This window comes from Pygocentrus nattereri, chromosome 19, assembly GCF_015220715.1.
Source record: "Pygocentrus nattereri isolate fPygNat1 chromosome 19, fPygNat1.pri, whole genome shotgun sequence".
NCBI lineage: Eukaryota > Metazoa > Chordata > Actinopteri > Characiformes > Serrasalmidae > Pygocentrus > Pygocentrus nattereri.
This window is the reverse complement of record NC_051229.1, coordinates 35,161,290-35,181,690: the sequence shown is the minus strand read 5'-3', so window position 1 is coordinate 35,181,690 and position 20,401 is coordinate 35,161,290. Positions and strand designations below refer to the sequence as shown.

General features: G+C 40.5%; 1 protein-coding gene across 1 annotated transcript; it reads left to right on the top strand.

The window, feature by feature from the left end:
* Nucleotides 1-7,338: 7,338 nt before the first annotated feature.
* Nucleotides 7,339-18,592, top strand: otol1b (otolin 1b). The gene is made up of 5 exons (XM_037547729.1): nucleotides 7,339-7,395; nucleotides 15,953-16,359; nucleotides 17,136-17,225; nucleotides 17,299-17,370; nucleotides 17,478-18,592. The coding sequence occupies exons 2-5, from the start codon at nucleotides 15,960-15,962 to the stop codon at nucleotides 18,359-18,361; spliced, it is 1,446 nt and encodes a 481-aa protein (XP_037403626.1). The 5' UTR covers nucleotides 7,339-7,395; nucleotides 15,953-15,959; the 3' UTR covers nucleotides 18,362-18,592.
* The last annotated feature ends 1,809 nt before the right edge of the window (nucleotides 18,593-20,401 follow it).

Below are 20,401 nucleotides of genomic sequence, written 5' to 3'. Positions count from 1 at the left end.
TCTCCCTCCAACCCTCCGCCCCCACCACTCACCTACCCACACACACACACACACACACACCCACACACACCCTCCTCTCCTCTCCTCTCCTCTCACCAGGAGCACCGCTGGCGCAGCCCGGTTGTGAGCGCGCGCCCCACGCGCCAACTCTGACTCCGTGCCGCAGAGTCTCTGCGCCCTTCCTCCCCGCGCGCCTCCTCGGTCATGATGCTGCAGTACGGCGTGTGACGTCAGCGCCCATCAACGCTGACTCCGTTTGTTTTCACCACCTGTTTTCCGGAAAGCCCCGCCCCTTACACTGCGATTGGCTAGTAGCTCGTGTTGTTATGACAGGCTGCTAGTGTTACTTGTGAGTACTAGGAAATTCCCAGTGGAGGGCTATAATAATAATAATAATAATAATAATAATAATAATAATAATAGTAATAATAATAGTAATAATAATAGAGATTATGATGATGATGATGATGATAACGGACGAACTGCTTCTATACGAAGTCAACTGGCACAATGAGCTAGACCCAACCAATCACAGTTGAGGGGGCGTGGTTTGCCTGAATACGGGTGTAAAGTTAGAAGCCGCTGCAGTGACGGATGGGAGCGGAATTGAAAACGCTGAAGCTGCTGTTCTCTGCTCTCCTGTGGGCTGTAAACACGACACGGGCAAGGTTTCTCAGCCTGACCATCACAGGAGTTACGTAACGTAGCCAGCTTACAGAGTAAAACCCCCGAGCTGAAACCAACGGTTTAATGAATTCATACAAAATCGGATGCACGTCTGTAGTGTTAAACTAACCGACACACGCTTAACCAACATGGTTATTCAAGGTTTCTTTAGAACCATGAATTCCCTATAGAACCGTGGTGCATGGTGCACAGTTCTTCAGACTGATGGAGAACGTGTTGTATATCATCCTAAACTACACCAAAAAGTGACATCACAACAAAAGCAGAATCCTATTCATTGCTATGCAGAACCATTTTCAGCTGAAGCATCTGAAGAACCACTGCACGATGCAAAGAACCATATAAGCATGCAAAAGATTCTATATACAACTCACGGTTCTCAACAGAACTATTTCTTTTAATAAAGAACCCTGAAAGAACCATATAGTGTTAAATGAACAACTAAATGCCTGCAGTGTTGCATTAAAGGGCCAATAGCTCACATTTTTGTCATATTTTATTTTTCCCTTTTATGACACACACTGTTAAAAAGTCAAGGTACAAACAGTGTAAATGTTCCCTCAAAGGTACAAAAAATTGGTTTTAAGGTCTGATTGTGAAGCTTAAATCAGTTTTTCCAGGTGAAAAGTTCGTATTTGTACCTTTGAATAATCAAATGTTTTAAAACAGAACAGTAGAATAAAAGCCTGGAGGCGAGGCTGGGTGTGTGGAGTCAATACAGCTTAGAAAACATCATTTCAGTGGATTATGGTTCAGTTATGTTCCCTGACTAAAGGTACTGAGATGTAGCCTTGAGGGTCCCACCCCAGTGACAAGAGCGGTACTGCCCCAGTCACAGTTTCGTACCTTTATTTCTGAGAGTACATGTGGGGCTTTATAGACTAAAAACAGTCAATTTTACCTGCCCTCTCTTTATCCCTTCAAATTAATCAGGCTGTTCTCGCTACTGTGCCTTTAAGACTGACATATGTAATTATTTTGGTTCCTGGTGGTTTTGAAATGTTTTTTGGCTTTTCATGGTGGGTTAATATCAACTTAAAGAACTGTAAGGATCTGAAAGTGTCCTACAGCAAAACTAGTGGTGTCTCATGGTCACAATTAAGCCAGTTTAACTTAATTTAATCCAAATGATCTTAATGGAGCTGTACTATTTCTCATCTAAACTCTCCTTATAACTTCAGTGTGAATGGGCGGAGCTCAACTGCTGTACACTGAATAGGCAGATATGTAAATATGTTGGTGTGACATCACAAACAGTGAATTCAAAACAGGCTGTTTTGCGGCTTAAACACTGTATGGATTGGGCAGTGAATTGTATGTTTTGAAGCTTTAACATTGTTCACATAAAGCGTCAAACTCTTTTGTCAATAAATAAAGGAAAATAATTTTTTTTGCATTATATGTGCTCTTTAATACTTACAGCATTTAATTAATTGAATGAACATATAGAAGGAAAATATCTAAACTGCTGAATTGCGGTGCATTCATTTATAATCTCCACAGACAAGCACTGACCAATACACCAAAAGATGCTCTGGAGGACCTGCACATAAGGTCACCATGCCCAATGCCAAGTGTTGGCTAGAGGGGTATAAAGCCCCCCAGCACTGGGCTGTGGAGCAGTGGAACTTTGTTCTCTGGAGTGATGAAGCTCTATCTATTATCTCCTACATCTGTACATGGCCTCACTATTGCTCCCATGGCCGAATGCAATCAAATCTTCACAGCAATATTCAAGCATCTAGTGTAAAGCCTTCCCAGTGGACGTCTTCAATGCCATTTTTGGCTTTCAAATAGATTATAATGTAATTAAAACGAGAGATTGTCTATTTAAAAATACAGGATCATCCCATCAAATACAAATGTAGAGCAAATTGGATGAATAAATGAAATAACGAATGCATAAAACAACAAAGTCTCATTTCACTGGCGTGCCATGTGACTGGGCAAGGCAGAGACTATGAGAAGAGTCTACCCTCGTCTGTATGTAGGGAAAGAAAAGCCCAGTCGTTCCCTTTCAGAGGAATCAATATTTCAGCAGGACTGAAGCAGGCAGTGTTGGTGCTGTTGCCCGTATGCTTAAAAATAGCCTCGGTGGGCAGGGCAGAGGTGCCAGGCGGGCAGTACCCGCTGAAAGCAGCTTCAAATGCCGAGAGATGGCCTGCCAGCTGACATGCTCTGCTAGCCTATGCTAGGAGTCTGAGACAAGGCCTCTGAGACACCGTTCCTCAATCCCACTGCATCACAGACGATTCTGTTAATCGATTAATCATCCGGATCTTTAGTTGACTGTAAGAAAGACCCTGCATTTCTCCCAGAAACACTAGTCCAGTATTTTTTACTGTGTGACAATTATGGTTTATACCAAAGGTTAATCTGATAACAAGCATGGGTATCAAGACAGAAAAGGCTGGATCAGATATCAGAGCAAAAACATCAAATCTGATCTGATTTGTAGCGCAGCATAACTTAAAGGGAAGTAGGTCAGGTGAGAAACAACAGCAGCCTAATTCTAACATTAGTGAGTAGCTCTGGTTTTATAATAAAATTACAGCTCCTTTATTTGAAATACCCTAAATTTTCACACAATTTGTTTTTAGTTAGAGTTATAGGACATGGAGGATGTCGTGGGCTAGAGGTTAGGGAACCAGCCTTGCCGGTTTGAAAAGAAAAATTGGTATTGTGACATCTCTAGATTATCCTCCACAATAATACTGATAACATTTGCATATATCTTTCTTAGCTTTGTGTTTATTTAATGAGACAAGCTTTAATCAAACATTTGAACTGATAAGCACAACAATCTTTTGATAATAAACGCTTTTATCAGAAATATAAAGGCCAGTGAAATCAGCATTATAAGTGTATCAGTCTTTATGAGTCAGGCATACGTGCTGGTCAGAGCCAGCTGTTCATTTTGCACACGTGTTTAAATGGCAACAGGGAGTGACCGCAGCTTTAACCAGGTGAGCAAACATACTGACCTGGTCATTGGCGTCCAAGCAGCCTGATGTAACTCTGAGCATACTGTCAGTTCTTTTAGTAATACAAAGGTGAAGGTGAGCCCTGAGGATGGACTGTGCTGTTGTTTTGGAATGTGCATGCTGCGAGGTTTTGTTGCAGGTGGTCATGGTGACGATGACTTTTATGGGCAACTGCAATTGGCTCTCCTCAAACACTGTGGTAGCGGTTAACCAAGACGTTCTTTTGTTAGCAGGAAAAGAACATGACAATTAAAGCTCAGTAAGCACACAAAGGCAGCGTCAACAGAAAGGTATTGTTTGACTGATTCATGCTGTGTGTGGTTTTTTTTTTTTTTATTGTTTGCACTGCTTTTCATGGACTATATACTGAGTGACAACACAGCCTCAGTAAAACAACAGGAGGAAATAGAACCTTCAAACAATTATGTATAAAAATCACAATTAAGGTGCAATTAAATAAATAAACATAAATAAATTTATTTCTGGTCTGCTTGAGCAGAAATTGCATATTTTCTTCGAAAGCAAACTCAGCAGTGGGGTCTGCATTGGAGAGTTTTCTCCCAGTCACTGAAAAACAACAAACAAAAATAAAAGCCAAAACAAAAACAAACAAAAAAACAGTGGGCAACTGTTTATACAGTTTATATATCACTGTTGTCAGAAGAAAACCTTGTACCTCCATTTTTGATGTTTTTCAGTTTATGACATGAATTCAAAGTACCTGCTACCTTTTACAATATATGTAAATTTCATGATGAACGGACTAAAAGAAATCACCTAAAATGACTTGGAAAAAATTCTGGTTCCATTGATTTGCATTAAAAGTAAAGTTGGTTTTTTCCTTCTCCTGTAAAGTTACCATTTTGGAGATATGAGGTTTTGTTACGACAGCAGCGATGTACGGCAGTATCTCCCTTCACCATTTCCATACTTTTTTCTTTTTAAAAACTTGGAAAATACCAACCGCTGTTTACAATTTGCCAACACTTCATGTGAAATGGGCGAATAAAAATGGCTGTAAATGATAGATTTATTTGCTCACACATATACATTCACTCAGTTATCAGGGTGGTGAATTAATTTAAGCAAATGTAATAAAAACTAATGCATTATGCAACTTTAACTCACCGATTATAATATATTTGTCTCTCTAAGTTTGACAGGCCTAAATATCTCCCTGCCTACATTGCATATTGTGTCCCTGTCATAGTGCTTACTAACCAAACCTGACCAGCCACCCAGATATAAACAGATGTACTGAACAAAGTTGTGTTTACAACTAGTGAAACACAGGATTCTAGAAGATACACATGTTTATGAGATGTGGTGTATAACATGACTTTTAACCTTTACACGAGTGAAAATGTTCAAATTGCAGTGAATGAGACAAAAATATACCTGATGTCACATATAGACCCTCACGGGCCAAAACACTGTAGATTTCAGCCCACTACCTCATTAGGCACACCTGATTCAGCTCGTCAGCTAATCAGCAAGGCTTTCATAAGAATTCATAAGGCGTCCGTGTCGTGGGAGTATTGATGGACAAATACCTGAACAGTGTTTAGGTTAGGAGTTTACTAGTAAGAGTTAAAATCCAAATAATAAGCAGTTCATTTTACAGATCTGTACCGCTGTAACACGGGTTATTCCTGCGGTGTGGGTTTAATGCTAAGCTAATGGTTTACAAAATAAAGCTTATTTGTGGTTTGACACCCAAGAGGACAGGTTAGGTTTTCTTCATGACAAGTGCCAAAATGTAGCAAACAGCACGCTCTAGTGGTAGTGTGGTGGCATAGGAGGGAACTGAAGACTGCAGAAGGCACTGCATTAACCATTCTGAGTGTCTGCTTGCATGCAAATGCAGTAAGCACGTGGTTTCTCAGACTAAATTACTAGCAATGCTGCATGTGAAGGGAAAGAGAGATAGAGAGAGAGAGAGAGAGAAAGAAAGAGAGGGAGAGAGGGAGAAAGAAAGAGCAACAGAGGGGGATAGAATGAGAAAGAAAAAAGAGAGAATGGTAGAGAAAGAGCAAGAAAGAGCGAGAAAGCAAGAAAGAGAGAGAAAGGGAGGAGAGATGAAGACAAGGAGTGAGAGACAGAAAGAGAGAAAAGGAGAGAGAAAGAGCAACAGAGATTGTGAACGAGAAAAAAGATGAAAAGAAGAGAAAGACTAAGAAAGAAAGAAAGAAAGAAAGAAAGAAAGCATCATAGACGGTGAGTATGAGAGAGAAGAGAGAGAAGGAAGTTTAAAAGAGCGAGACAGAAAATAAATAAAGAGCAACAGAGCGAGACGGGGAAAGAGAAAAAGAGAGAAAGAGAGAAAGAAAGACCAAGAAAGAGAGAGAGAAAAAGAGTGAGAGACAGAGAAAGAGAGAAAAGGAGAGAGAAAGAGCAACAGTAAAAGAAAAAAGAAAGAAATAGAGAGAGAAAGAAACAGTGAGAGAGAGTGAGAGAGCAAAAGAGAGGAAGAGCAAGAGAGAGAGACACAGAGAGAGAGCTACAGGGAGAGAGAGTCAGAGAGAGAGAGAGAAAGAGTGAGAGGGAGCGAAAGAGCAAGAGAAAGAGAAAGAGCAAGAGAGAGAAGAGTGAGAAAGAGTGTGGGAGAGCGAAAGAGCAAGAGAAACGGCAAGAGAGAGAGACAGAGAGAGAGACAGAGAGAGAAAGAGCGAGAAAGAGAGAGTGAGAGAGCAAAAGTGTGAGAGAAAGAGCAAGAGAGAGAGAGAGAGAGAGAGAGAGAGAGATACAGGGAGAGAGAGTCAGAGAGAGAGAGAGAAAGAGTGAGAGGGAGCGAAAGAGCAAGAGAAAGAGAAAGAGCAAGAGAGAGAAGAATGAGAAAGAGTGTGGGAGAGCGAAAGAGCAAGAGAAACGGCAAGAGAGAGAGACAGAGAGAGAGAGACAGAGAGACAGAGAGAGAAAGAGCGAGAAAGAGAGAGTGAGAGAGCAAAAGAGTGAGAGAAAGAGCAAGAGAGAGAGAGAGAGAGAGAGAGAGATACAGGGAGAGAGAGTCAGAGAGAGAGAGAGAAAGAGTGAGAGGGAGCGAAAGAGCAAGAGAAAGAGAAAGAGCAAGAGAGAGAAGAATGAGAAAGAGTGTGGGAGAGCGAAAGAGCAAGAGAAACGGCAAGAGAGAGAGACAGAGAGAGAGAGACAGAGAGACAGAGAGAGAAAGAGCGAGAAAGAGAGAGTGAGAGAGCAAAAGAGTGAGAGAAAGAGCAAGAGAGAGAGAGAGAGAGAGAGATACAGGGAGAGAGAGACAGAGAGAGAGAGACAGAGAGACAGAGAGAGAAAGAGCGAGAAAGAGAGAGTGAGAGAGCAAAAGAGTGAGAGAAAGAGCAAGAGAGAGAGAGAGAGAGAGAGAGAGAGAGAGGGCCATAAGGGGGACAAACGGGTGAATGAAGTGTACAGTGCACTGTGGGATTGGGTCAGGTTTCTGGGTCACTCTCAGTAACAGTGGCACACAGCACTTTGTTCAGGTTCAGTGTGGGTGACTATGGAGCACTGGGCCAGAACCAATGTAGTCCTCCTTCCTAGGGAGTAGGGGGGCTTGGAGGGGGGGCAGGGGTGTGACCAAAGAACAAGGAGAGAAAGAAAACGTGGGTGACACTCCCCCCCGCAGGCATGGCTTTAAATATCTGAATAGGCTGACGAGAACTTTTACGCTTTGTCTCTCAGTTCTGGTGGTTATGAGGTGGAAACAGCTGGAAAGGGAACAAGGCAACATCTGGTAAATAATTTTCATTAATCTTCTTGAATAACAAATTGCCTTGTCTGTATCATGTTAAACTAAGCAGTTATGCTTTAAAACAGATTACGGTATCATTTTTGGCACATATTAGCTGCTTGTTGTTAATTTAGTGATGCATAGCAAACATTGATTTATGGTTAATATCTCTGAAATTTGATTGGTGACTGTACATGTGCTCATATTCTAATATGTTTATCACTGCGATATTAACTATGAACAGATATTAATATATTCCACCATTCTTGCACATTGCCTATTGGGGGCCAGTCAGTACATAAGCATCATTCTCTATTTGGATCATTTCACAAAGGTTGCAGGACTTAAAACCATGATTAAAATATTAGGCACAGCTCCAAAAGTCTGGTATGTACATTTACACAGCTGACCTAAATAACACTGTTCCCTTATGATTTTTCTTTTTTTTGTCGCTCTACATTTGTAAAACAGCTTGTCACAAAACCTGTTTTTGACATTTGAGAAACCATTTTTAACATAAAAACAATTGTTAAGAGTTTTAACTTAGGAATTCATATAAAGAGATGCATGTTTACTTTTCTATCATTTAACATTACACTACGTTTTAAAATATGTATTTTATTGTAAAAATTCATTTGTCACAGATTTTGGTCACTGGTGTTACCAGGACTCTTATTTTACATTTTAACACAGTATTTTCAACTCTATTAAACTGCTTCTTTGGGTTGAGGCTCATCAAAGAGGAAGCATCCCAAGGCCTGAGAAGGCAAGTCACACATTCACTTTATTTAATTAATTTATTAATACTATTTTTATTGTTTATCAGGTAGCTCATAACTTCTATGTATCACTGGTGTTTTGTGCTATAATGGCTGGAAAATTAAATTTTGTCAAAATAATGACAAACTATAATTTTTATTACTGATTTTAAATACACAAGGTCACCTGATCAGCCAACGAGTCAGCCAGTTTACAGAATCCTCAGTTTTAACCAGAACATCACTGGAGTCACCGTCACTGGTGTTACACCACATTTATACAACACCAGTGAATGTAAAAGATATTTGGAATGAAGCTCTCCTTTTTGCATATATGATAAAAGGAGTTGCTAAATCACATATTAAGATTATTAAGTTTTGGGATGAAAGAAACTGATTTTTAAAAAATGTATCCATCTGAATTCCCACTCCAAATGGAGAACATATTTAGTCAGTGACCCAGCCTATGGGAAACACCAGCTTTACTTATCTAATACTTTTAAGTTGACCAGTCTGATCTGAGGGAACTCATGTAAGAGCTATAGGATCCATTTCTTCTTATGCTGAGTTGCAATTCATTTATATATTTATATTGTAGCTGCACCAAGTGCAAGTTTTACATTTTTCTGTGTCAGGAAAAAAGCAAGGAACATACTGTAACAGCGGTTAAAAGAAAAGTATACTAAGGCCATGGCTCTGTTATGAGAACAGCCCTTTTATTAACTGACCTAGCCGAAAGGCACATGCACAGCACAGAAATCGCGGGGGAGGCCTTCATGCTACTGGTGAACCTCCTCACACACAAACAACCTGCATCCCAGACAAAACAACACATACACGTGCCTTAACTAGACATCAACATTAGCAAATGATTTGCGAGTTCAGACTGTGCCTTCAACATGGTGGTGGTAGTACGAGGGGAGACTGATTGAGGGAGGCGGTAGAACTCTGAGAACTTGTGCAGGAGTTCTGGGCGGCTTCTGCCTGTAGGTAGAAGGTCAGACCCCCCCCCCCCCCCCCCCCCCCCCCCGAGCTGTAGTAGGACTGATGTAGGATTGATGAACCAGGAGGAGATGGGACAGCTGGGGGCTGAGAGCACTTCGTCACAGGAATGGAAGGTGAGGATGTGACTTTGTAGGGTGTTAGATGGAAGAAGGAGAGGTTTCAGGCATGAACTTCCCCCCAAACTTCAGGTATAACCTTGTTTAACTGGAGTGCAGGCCTCTCATGAACCCCTTTGTGCAGGGGATGCCAGCTCTTGGTTGGCAGTGCACCCCATCACCACAAAATATTTAACAGAAATTAATAAAGAAGCCTCAACAACTAAGTATACAGGGTGATTCAAAAAGATTCATCCAATTCCAAAATGATTTATTTGCTGTAAACTGTAAATGGTTAAAATGAGCATAAAGTTTATTATGTAACTTCACAAATGCTCAATATGAACCTTCTCCAGATGTACGGACAACATGAACACCATAGTCAAATTCATCCCATACTGAGCATGTCGGGTGTCGCTGCACTCACAGCTCTTTCAGCGCAATTTCAGAGATCATCCAGTTTTGTGGAACCAACGACGAACGCTCAGAGCTGTTGGAGGTTCACTGCCCATGAAAATCAGGTTGCACAGTTATGATGGATTCACTCTTATTGAAGTGGAGAACACAGAATGCTTTCTGCGCAGACTGAAGTGAGCCATCTTCCACTGACAGTCAGAAACTCTATGAACCCCTCTTTCAATTGGTATGTGATTGGTTCCCAAGCGCCACATGAAGTTAAAAGTATGGCGCTTTGAAATCGGATGAATCTTTTTGAGTCTCCTTGTAATATCAAATTTTCTCAGTATTCAGTGAGTCACTCTTTACCTTTATTGCAACTTCCTTTATTTTTAAGAGACTCACTTTCAGTTTCTCAAAGAAATCTGCAGCCACACCTTCAAAGTTCAGTCTTATAAATTGGTTTAGCATTCTGCTCATGACCCTTGTAATCCCAATTATTAATTTAGACTCATCAGTCCATAAAAACTAAATTATTCCACATTTGACTCCACAAAGTTATGATGATCAGTTATTATAATCTCTATTGCACAAATTACGCTTATTATGAATGTTGTTGTTGTGCAGAACCTGTTGTATATACACTCAAAAGATAAAAAGTACCTAAAAGGGTTCTTCAGAAGAAACTTTTTTTGGCTCTTTAGAGAATCATTTTGGTAATGAGATAAATGAGTGTGAAGAACCTTGTGTAAAGTGTAAAAGAATGACCACATAATGTAACCCTTTAAATAGGTACAGAACCTTTACATTACACTCCCAAAAAAGGTTATTTTGCTCTTAACAATAGTAGAACCATTTTTGAAGAACCATATCCAACAGTTTCCATTTAAACATTCAGAATGTTCTGTGAGTGATGCCTGAGTAAGTGCTTTTAGAAGATGTGTTTGTGTGAATTTTCTTTGAAGTTTTAAAACATTTGACACACTCACAGATTGCTTTTTCATTCATGCACCAAAAGTGGTTCTTCTATGGTATCCCAACAATGTATGCCATTAAAAGAACATTTGTAAATGGTTCTATATACACTACATTGCCAAAAGTATTCACTTGTCTGCCTTCACATGCGTTTAATATGGGTTTAATATGATGTCAGCCCACCCTTTGCAGCTATAACAGCTTCAACTCTTCTGGGAAGGCTTTCCACAAGGTTTTTTTGACCATTCTTACAGAAGCACATTTGTGAGGTCAGACACTGATGTTGGACAAGAAGGCCTTGCTTGCAGTCTCCGGCTCTAATTCATCCAAAAGGTGTTCTATCAGGTTGAGGTAAGGACTCTGTGCAGGCCAGTCAAGTTCTTCCACACCAGACTTGCTCATCCATATCTTTATGGACCTGCTTTGTGCACTGGTGCGCAGTCATGTTGGAACAGGAAGGGGCCCATCCCCAAACTCTTCCCACAAAGTTGGGAGCATAAAATTGTCCAAAATCTCTTGGTGCTGAAGCATTAAGAGTTCCTTTCACTGGAACTAAGGGGCCGAGCCCAACTCCTGAAAAACAACCCCACACCATAATCCCCCCCCAGACAAGTACCGTTCTCCTATCAACCGCCAAACCCAGACTCATCCATTGGATTGCCAGACGGAGTAGCGTGATTCATCACTCCAGAGAACACATGTCTCCACTGCTCTAAGGTCCAGTGGTTGTGCTTTACACCACTGCATTCCACGCTTTGCATTGTGCTTGGTGATGTAAGGCTTGGATGCACCTGCTCAGCCATGGAAACCCATTCCATGAAGCTCTCTATGCTGTTCTTGAGCTGATCTGAAGGCCACATGAAGTTTGGAGGTCTGTAGTGATTGACTCTGCAGAAAGTTGGTGACCTCTGCGCACTACGCCCCTCAACATCCGCTGACCACACTCTGTCATTTTACGTGGCCGACCGCTTCGTGGCTGAGTTGCAGTTGTACCCAATCACTTCCACTTTGTTATAATACCACTGACAGTTGACTGTGGAATATTTAGTAATGAGGAAATTTTACAACTGGACTTGTTTCACAGGTGGCGTCCGATCACGGTACCACGCTGGAATTCACTGAACTCCTGAGAGCGACCCATTCTTTCACTAATGTCTGTAGAAGCAGTCTGCAGGCCGAGGGGCTCGGCTTTATACACCTGTGGCCATGGAAGTGATTGGAACACCTGAATTCAATTATTTGGATGGGTGAATGAATACTTTTGGAAATATAGTGTGGCGTTTAAAGGGTTCTGATATTGTTACAAATCATAGAATCCATTTTGATAGTATCTAGAACACTTTTCCTGAGCTCAGAGTGGAGTTTTATGACTTACTGAACAATTTACAGCAGTTCTGTGAACAATAAGTCTGTAGTTTGAGTGGGTTGATCAGTTATTGACGGTTTTCAGGCTGATTTTGTGCTGTTTCACAAATCTATCTCAAACTATGACTAATGGGACAGTTTAGAGAACCTGGGGAAAGAATGTGGACCCAGAAAAGCAGAAAGAGCCTTTTTACGGGAATGGTCCAACAGCCACTCCTTTCTTCAAAGGGTCATAGTGAGCTCCATTAAGAGCTTACCACTCAAGCACAGCCTGAGCTCCTACTCTACCAGAGGCTAAAGACACCTCAGGCTCAGATGGCAGACAAGCCCCCCCTCCCCCAACCCCCCCGCCAACGGGACACATATACTGTGCAGGACACCAAGCATCTGGTGCTTTAATACACTGCTATTCACTTTGGAATCACATCATATTCACCCCCCTTCAATTGTTTAATCTGGTCAAAACAGCCTGTGAGTCCAAGTTATTAATTTTTCAGGAGATATTTCCAGGAAGATTAGATATAATTTCCTCCACTATAATACAGAAAAAACAGGTTTAAAACTAAACTAAAAACTAAACTATACAAAACTAAAGTTAGATTAAAAGAATAAAAGCTCTGAAGAAAATGGGGCTTCTAACAACCACCTGGAAGACCTGGTGGACACCAAAACTGCCTCCATCAGATAAACAGCACTTAAAGGTTTCATCTTTGAGAGGGAGGAGAAAATCAAGCTTCTTCAGATCTGAAAACATCCACTTCTTTATGAAATTACAATCTTAAAAATGTTCCACAAAGTGTTCTTTGTGATGTCATAGAAGAACTACTTTTGGCTCACTAAGGTACTGTGCTTGACAAATAAGATCTGTGAGTGTAAAAGACTTTGAAGCTTTAAAGAACCTAGACAAATACTTACAAAAAGGATCAGACAAGTCATGTTTGTAAGCATCTATAAACGCATTCATAACATGTTATAAGGAATTTATAAGGCATCATAAACATGGCTTTAAATATTTATAAAAATGCATTGCATGTTATAACCATGCTTATTATACATTACAAATTGTTCACATAACTCATTATGAGTAGTGTTCAAAACAAATTATAAGAGGCCATAAGTTTTATTTGTCTGCTCTAAGTAAAGTGAAGCATATTGCTCTAAGAGTGAGACTAAGTTAAAGTGTTTACTGAATAATTTACTGAAACACTAAAACTTACACAATAAAGTGCATTACAGGCTTCAAATGTCAGAGTTTAAACTAGTGCTGCCATCAGTGTTTTACCCAATGTGGAAAGGTTAATATACACCACCATTAGCATGGCACTAACTTAACACTGCATATCCAATATTATACTGTTTGGAGCATCTGAATATTCAGGACTGAAGCCTGTAATTCAGTGTAATTCATTTTTATAAATATTTATAACCATGTTTATAATGCCTTATGAATGCATTCTAACATGCTATGAATGTGTTTATAGATGCTTACAAACATTCATAGAAAGTGTTACTGAAATTACTTGCTATTAACTTCTGAAACTGAACTTTGAAAGAAAAAATGTAATCCAAACAAAGAAGCTGCAGGTGTCCTCAGAACAATGGGCTGACCACCCCAGAGTCCAGTCCTCAACATCCCTGAATGCACTTGGAAGGTGAGAAGCAGAAAATGGCAAACCAACTTCTAAGACTGAATTTTGGAGGTGTGAAAAAAAAAAAAGTCTCCTGGAAAGAATGGAAACTGTAATCAAGATGGACTCAGTAAATACTGAAAAAACATATTATATTTAGTTCCATTTCTATAACTTAAATAAATGGTGGGTAGTCACAGTACAGTATAGCCTTGAAATCACCACTTCTGAAATCCAAGGAATTCTGGACATTAATTTTATTATAACTTCATTATGTTAAACAGCTTCCTCTGTTATTTTAGAGTCATCTACTGTTTCATTAATCATTCAGTTCATCTAATATTCCTTAACATTTTTACCTTGTACAAAATGAGGTTGCATGGGACTTTTATTATACATTTGTCACAAATTGGTTAAACATTATTGAAGATATTAATTCTAAAGTTTTATACAATGACCATAAAATTGTGAAATCTGTGTATAATGAGTGCTCATAAACCCGGTATGAACTATTTTGGTGCAACGCTAAACCTTCCAGTCAAAGGCTCTTTAAATGCTGCGTCTGGGTGCTGTCATGGTTGTAACATAGGCTCTTGCCATGCACCCTGACTCTATCCCAAGGTTTTTTGGGGGGGTTCAGGGGTCCTACTTGGCCAGATGGCAAAAGCTGAGTGCCTGTGCTAAACGGAGGGGCAGCCCAGAGGCGCCTCAGCCGTCCATGGAGAGAAGTAAAATGAGTACCGTGGTTATGGCCACTGAATGGCAGCATGACACCGGCAGGTCGAGGTGGAGCATTACCGCCCTGAAGGATCTCTACCGCTTATGCTTCTGATGCATATCGGCTCTTTCATACTGTGGACTGAGAAGACCTAGTCTGTAGTCCGCAGACTGATCATATGTCCCTTTTTCAGAGATCCTTCATGTCTGAGGGGATGGGTTGCTTTTTTGGGATGGTTTTAGAGTTAAAGGGTCCAGCCATGAGTGTGTTCATTGACATCTGGCTGGATTTTCATCCCTTCTTAAATTGTTGCTCCTTGATGGTGGCTGTTAGTAACCTTTATTTTACCTGAACAGACGTTTCATGAGATAAGCTCTGTCCGTCTAAAAACAGCTCAGGTTTAGGCTACAGTGAGTGATTGAGATTATCAGTGCTCTTTTGAGCAAAAGCTTTCTTGGAGTGACACCAAACAGATTGGAATGATACTGATTCCTTGTCTGAGATGCTCAGCAGGTAATTAGCAAGCAAGGAGAAGAAATTGCATATTTTGAACAAGAATCTTCATATATAAATCTTTACATATAAATAATAGATACTAAATGGTTACTTCTGGACAACCCAGTTCAGATTGAAACAAGATAAATCATTGATCCTGGGTATGCAATGTTTTTTTGTCGTTTCTGTTGAGTGCCCAGGCCCCTAGTGCATTGCAATAACCCTAAAACCTCTAGGCTTGGCATTCATCCACTCATTGGGGTTGGGTAGGTGCTGATGGAATTCTTCCCATATCGTATGACCAGTCCCATTGCCCCGGGTCCAGCTGCCAGCCTACTTTTTTTTTTTCTTGCCTTTTTTGCTGTCTGCTGGATGGGGTGATTCATGAGGGTGCTGTATCCCATGTCACAAAAGCACCATGCACAAGAGAGGTAAAGAAACTTGGCTGCTGTGGCAGGGTTCCGCATGGCCCAGTCTCGGGGCATTAGAAGATTAGTGTATCCTCGAGTTTCAGAGCCCCTTTTGCTTAGTCTTTTTCAGATCCCCTTTGCCCCTCATTTGTGGGTCTGTCATTATTTAAAGCTTAAATGTCTGGGCTGCTTGTGTAATCCAGGGAAATTACTTGATTTGTGTAACTCATTTTAGAACCAAAATCTCTTTGATAAAACTTGCAACAGGTGCCGTTAACTAAACATTTAAGAAAGGTACCACAAGGCTCTATGCTGGGCCCACTATTTTTCCTTATCAGCAGTTCTTCACTGAAGTGCAAGTGAGGAAAATAGTGGGCTCAGCATTGAGTCCCCTGTGGAACAATTGTGGACAAAAGTTAAGAGCAAATTCAACTGATGATTGTTTTTTTTAATGACAGGTTGTTGTTTGAACATGTAAAGGAATGGTGAAGTCATTGTTATCTTTATCTAATCCTATCTTGACCTTATCCTAAGTATTGGTTGTTCATCTCTTAAAGTGAGTAGAACTAATAATGATTGCCTAAAAAGGAGCAACAAGGTGTCTTTGAAGCAATGCATTTGATAACATTATAAGGAGTGGCTGAACCATGTGTAATATAAGCAAAGATAATAATAATAAAATAATAATTTCAGACTATTTCCTTTTTATCCACAGACATAAAATGAGTTCACTCTGTATTCGGTCAATCTTTCTAGCAGTAATTGTACTGCTTTTCTCAGCTGCCTATGAGGCAATCAAGACGACTCAACGACCAAAATACCAGTACACGAAGAAGCCTCCCCGAGAGCTGGTCCAGACTACCACATATGCTGGCAAACCCACAGTCACGGCAAGAGTCGTGGACTACACCAAGCCAAAAGAGCGCATTCCTGTTGTTCTCACACAAAGTACCACTATCCCTGCCGACGCTTATGTGGACTACCACACCGACACTACAATGTCACCTAATGGTGTACAGGACAACTACACTCTGGACTATAATGAATGCTACTTCAACTTCTGCGAGTGCTGCCCTCCAGAACGAGGCCCTCAAGGATTAAAAGGGGACATGGGGCTTCCTGGTGAGTGGAGTAACAGAAACAAGTGGTATCTGCACCTACAAATCTCAATTCCCAAAAAGTTCATACAGTGCATGTAATGATAATAAAAACAAAAATCAGTAATTAGAAAATGTGTTTTTTTACTTGTAAAGAAGTTGATGTTGACACATGCTTTCACCATGCATATGATAGTCTTAGCATACATTTGTTGAACATGCAAGGATGAACAGCATTTATTGACACTGACTTGTTGAAATATTCCTGAACCCACGTGGTGAGATCCATCATAAAAACAGACAAGTTTTTAATGTAGTGCTACCTGAGGAGATCGAAAGTCAGCCTAATTTTTGTCCTCGCCATTTATGCACCATAGAGGTGAAATACATAAAATCATTGCAGGCATTGTTCTTAAACTGCTGGATTACTTGCTGATACATTGTGGCAAAGTGGAGAGCCTCAACCTTTCCGTCCTCTTAAAGGACTAGGCATTTCCTGGATCCTACTTTTGAACCTATCTACGCATGAATGTTTCAAATGTTGAGATGTTTTTTAGCACATTTCACAACCTCCATAGTCATAAATTCAGTTAATAAGGTAAGATAAAATATTAAATATCTTATCTTTGTAAAGTTTTTTGTTTATATACAGGTCAAAGTGGATTAACAAATCACATACTGTCCCAACCTTTTGAAATGAAGTTTGCGTGAAGTTCCTCTTAATCAACAGGCCTGAAATCAAAGTTATCTATGGATTATTCCAAAAGTGAGCCTGGCTAATCTATATAAGATGCTTTGTAGGACCACCTGGTCAAAAAGGGGAATCAGGACCCAAAGGTCCTCCAGGACCTTTCGGTCCAGCTGGAACTCCAGGATTCAAGGGAGACAAAGGTGAGAGGTGTGAAGCACAGTTAAAATACTGAAAAAATATTGTCATCATATTAATTTATGTGCAATGCCATAGGAGAAAAAGGCGAGAAAGGAAGCAGTGGAACTGTAGGCTCTCCAGGCATTACAGGGAAGGCTGGTATGAAAGGTACGTTTCATACTTATTACAATGGTATTGGGCCATGCATACCTTGAAGGTATGATCTTCATTAACAACACATGGTTATATTTTTCTTCTAACATATTTTCAAACAGGTGATACTGGCACCAAAGGTGAGAAAGGGGCAAGTGGTCTGCCAGGACTCAAAGGTGCCAAAGGTGAAAAGGGAGAACCTAGCGATAACACAACTAAAGGTGACAAGGGTGTGCCAGGTAAACACGGACCGCCAGGACCCCCAGGCTCCACTGGAGAAAAGGGTGAGAAAGGTGAAAGGGGAGAATGTGGGTTGCTGGGAGACAGAGGACAAAAAGGAGAGCCAGGTGATGCTGGGCCCTCAGGAATACGGGGTGATCCTGGACCTTCGGGGCAACATGGAATGCATGGGAATCCTGGTATGCCTGGCGAACGTGGTGAACCTGGGAGTCCAGGACCCAAAGGGGAACCAGGAGCAAGAGGCCTTCAAGGACCAAAAGGTATGAGAGGTATAAGAGGAATGAAGGGGGAGAAGGGTCCTAAAGGAAAGCAAGGTGATCGTGGACTTCGAGGATTAAAAGGTACAGCGGGTGATACCATTGGGCGACTGCGCTCCGCTTTCAGCGTGGGCCTCTACCCCAGCAAGTCCTTCCCAGCATCAGGCTTTCCAATCCGCTTCGACAAAATATTCTACAATGGAGAAAACCATTATGATGTTGCCACCAGCAAGTTCAACTGCACCTACCCGGGTGTTTATGTGTTCTCTTACCAGTTAACAGTGAGGAACAAGCCCTTGCGCGCTGCACTGGTGGTAAATGGGGTGCGTAAACTGCGCTCACGAGACACCCTTTATGGCCAGGACATTGACCAGGCCTCCAGCCTGGTGCTTCTGAAGCTTGCTGCTGGGGACCAAGTGTGGGTGGAGACCCTTAGGGATTGGAATGGCGCCTACTCAAGCAGCGAGGATGACAGCACCTTTTCGGGGTTCTTGCTCTATCCTGACTGAAAACCCTTCTGGACTGCAAAACCAGAGCTTGCACTGAAATCTGCCTGGTCATTGTGTGAAGGCCCAGTTACAGGCTCTAAGAAGATGTCCTTTCATGCTTACATATAACCATCTCTCCTTACTACTAAATCTTAACCTGGAGGGACCAGCCCTGTTTCTGGAGACTTTCCATTCTACAGAGTTTAGCTCCAAGTAAAAAATTAATTCATGCTTTTCTGTGTAGACATACACTTTATAGGTTTGTAGGGAAACCGACTTCATTTAGGTTTTGCCATTTTTGTTTTCCATACCAACTGTTGTGATTACTGGTAAGGACTGAATCCAATTTTGTACTAAACAGTGGTTAAATCTGGTAAATTACATGCGAAATACAAACCACAGAAATTTGGCATAATTTGCTACGTTTTAAGATAATTCCTGAAGGTTACAATCTGAATTTTGTCTTTAAGACTTTTAATGTTTTCAGATCTGAAGCAGCTTGATTTTCTCCTCTCTCTCAGAGATGAAAGCTTTAAGTGCTGTTTATCTGTTGGGGGCACCAGGTCTTCCAGGTGATTGTTAGGAGTCCCATTTTTGCTGTAGCTTATAATCATTTTGTAACCCTCACTTCCAGAATCTCCTGTATTTTCACTTGCCCTTTTGATTCCTTATGCAAATGGATTGTCTTATATCTGATCTCATCACAAATATCTACTGAAAAATTAATAACTTAATGAATGGAATGGCTGTTTTGACTGGACATTAAATGAATGACAATGACTTTTGCAAAGTACCGTAAATGTTAGTGTCTAATAGTTGCTGAAAATTGTCATAATGCCTGAACAATAAGCCCAGGGTTCAAGGATTAATCTCTATTGTGGTGGCATGTAACATCATCCTATGTGAGAGCTGATAACAGTGATATAATCAGCCTAATATGTCACCAAAAGCTTCAGAGTTTATGGCTTGTTATATGCCTTATAATGATGATGGATTTTTTTTCTCTTTAATAGTGCATACTGTACATTGTAGAAGCAAGGTAATATGTTTATTATTGATAGTCTGTAACAGTCATGTATCATATACATATTTAAAAAAACAGTATTGCTTTGTGAGCTGTAAATCAGGCAATTGTGCATATGTATTAAAATCAAACAAGAAATAGGATCTTCCTTAAGTCTCCATGTCTGTCCTGGCAAAATGATAAAGATGTAACATGCAATATTAGTGTCCCATTCAGACTGAGAATAACTTTTATATGGCTTCAATCCAGTTGAAGCATGAATAGACCTCTGAAGTCTTGCTGTCGTTTTGAAGTTGGCATCATGCCCATATTAGTAGCAAAACCAGCGAACGGTGCCAAAAGTCAACGCGCTAAGCACAGTGTACATATAACTACATGACTTCTGTAGTAGTGCAGCTAAACATGCTGTGTTTAGGCTGGAGTGCCAAGAAGTTAGCCAGCATTACATGTCTGCTAGGAAAAGCAGCATATATTGTTTTTTTCGATGCTGGTATGCTGGTCAACCAGCATTTTCCTCTGAACATCGGCTAAGCCAAAATAGGAATATTGCTACACGCAAACTAACAGTTCTTTTAACTTTTTTTATTGAAATGACATCAAAAGATATACCAAAATACCCCACACGAGCCAGCAAGCTTTGTCAATTGTAGTAGTACAGTTGATTTGGCTGTTGGAGTAGCTGGTGTTGGTACGTAATATTGTTGAAATTTAATAGCAGACGGCATTTTAGGACGTAAAAGCATTAGCCTGCCTCCCTGCTAGAAAAAAAAAACAGCATAGACTTGCATGACTTGTCACTAGCAAAACCAGCATATCGCTGCTGTCAGAACAAAACCTTGCATCTTAATTTTTGTCATTTTTCAGTTTGTGACATAATTTGAAAATGTCTGTTGTCCTTTACATTGTGATTAAATTTCACAATGAATGGACCCAAAAGAAACAGCCCAAAATTACTTTGAAAAAATTATGGTTCCATTGACTTACATTAAAAGTAAAGTAGGTTTTTTCATTCTCCTATAAAGTTACCATTTTGGAGA

Coding starts and splice junctions, on each gene's coding strand:
- otol1b (XM_037547729.1), top strand. CDS start 15,960: ATGAGTTCACTCTGTATTCGGTCAATCTTTCTAGCAGTAATTGTACTG. Junction 16,360..17,135: donor AGGGGACATGGGGCTTCCTG/GTGAGTGGAGTA, acceptor GATGCTTTGTAG/GACCACCTGGTCAAAAAGGG. Junction 17,371..17,477: donor AGGGAAGGCTGGTATGAAAG/GTACGTTTCATA, acceptor ATTTTCAAACAG/GTGATACTGGCACCAAAGGT.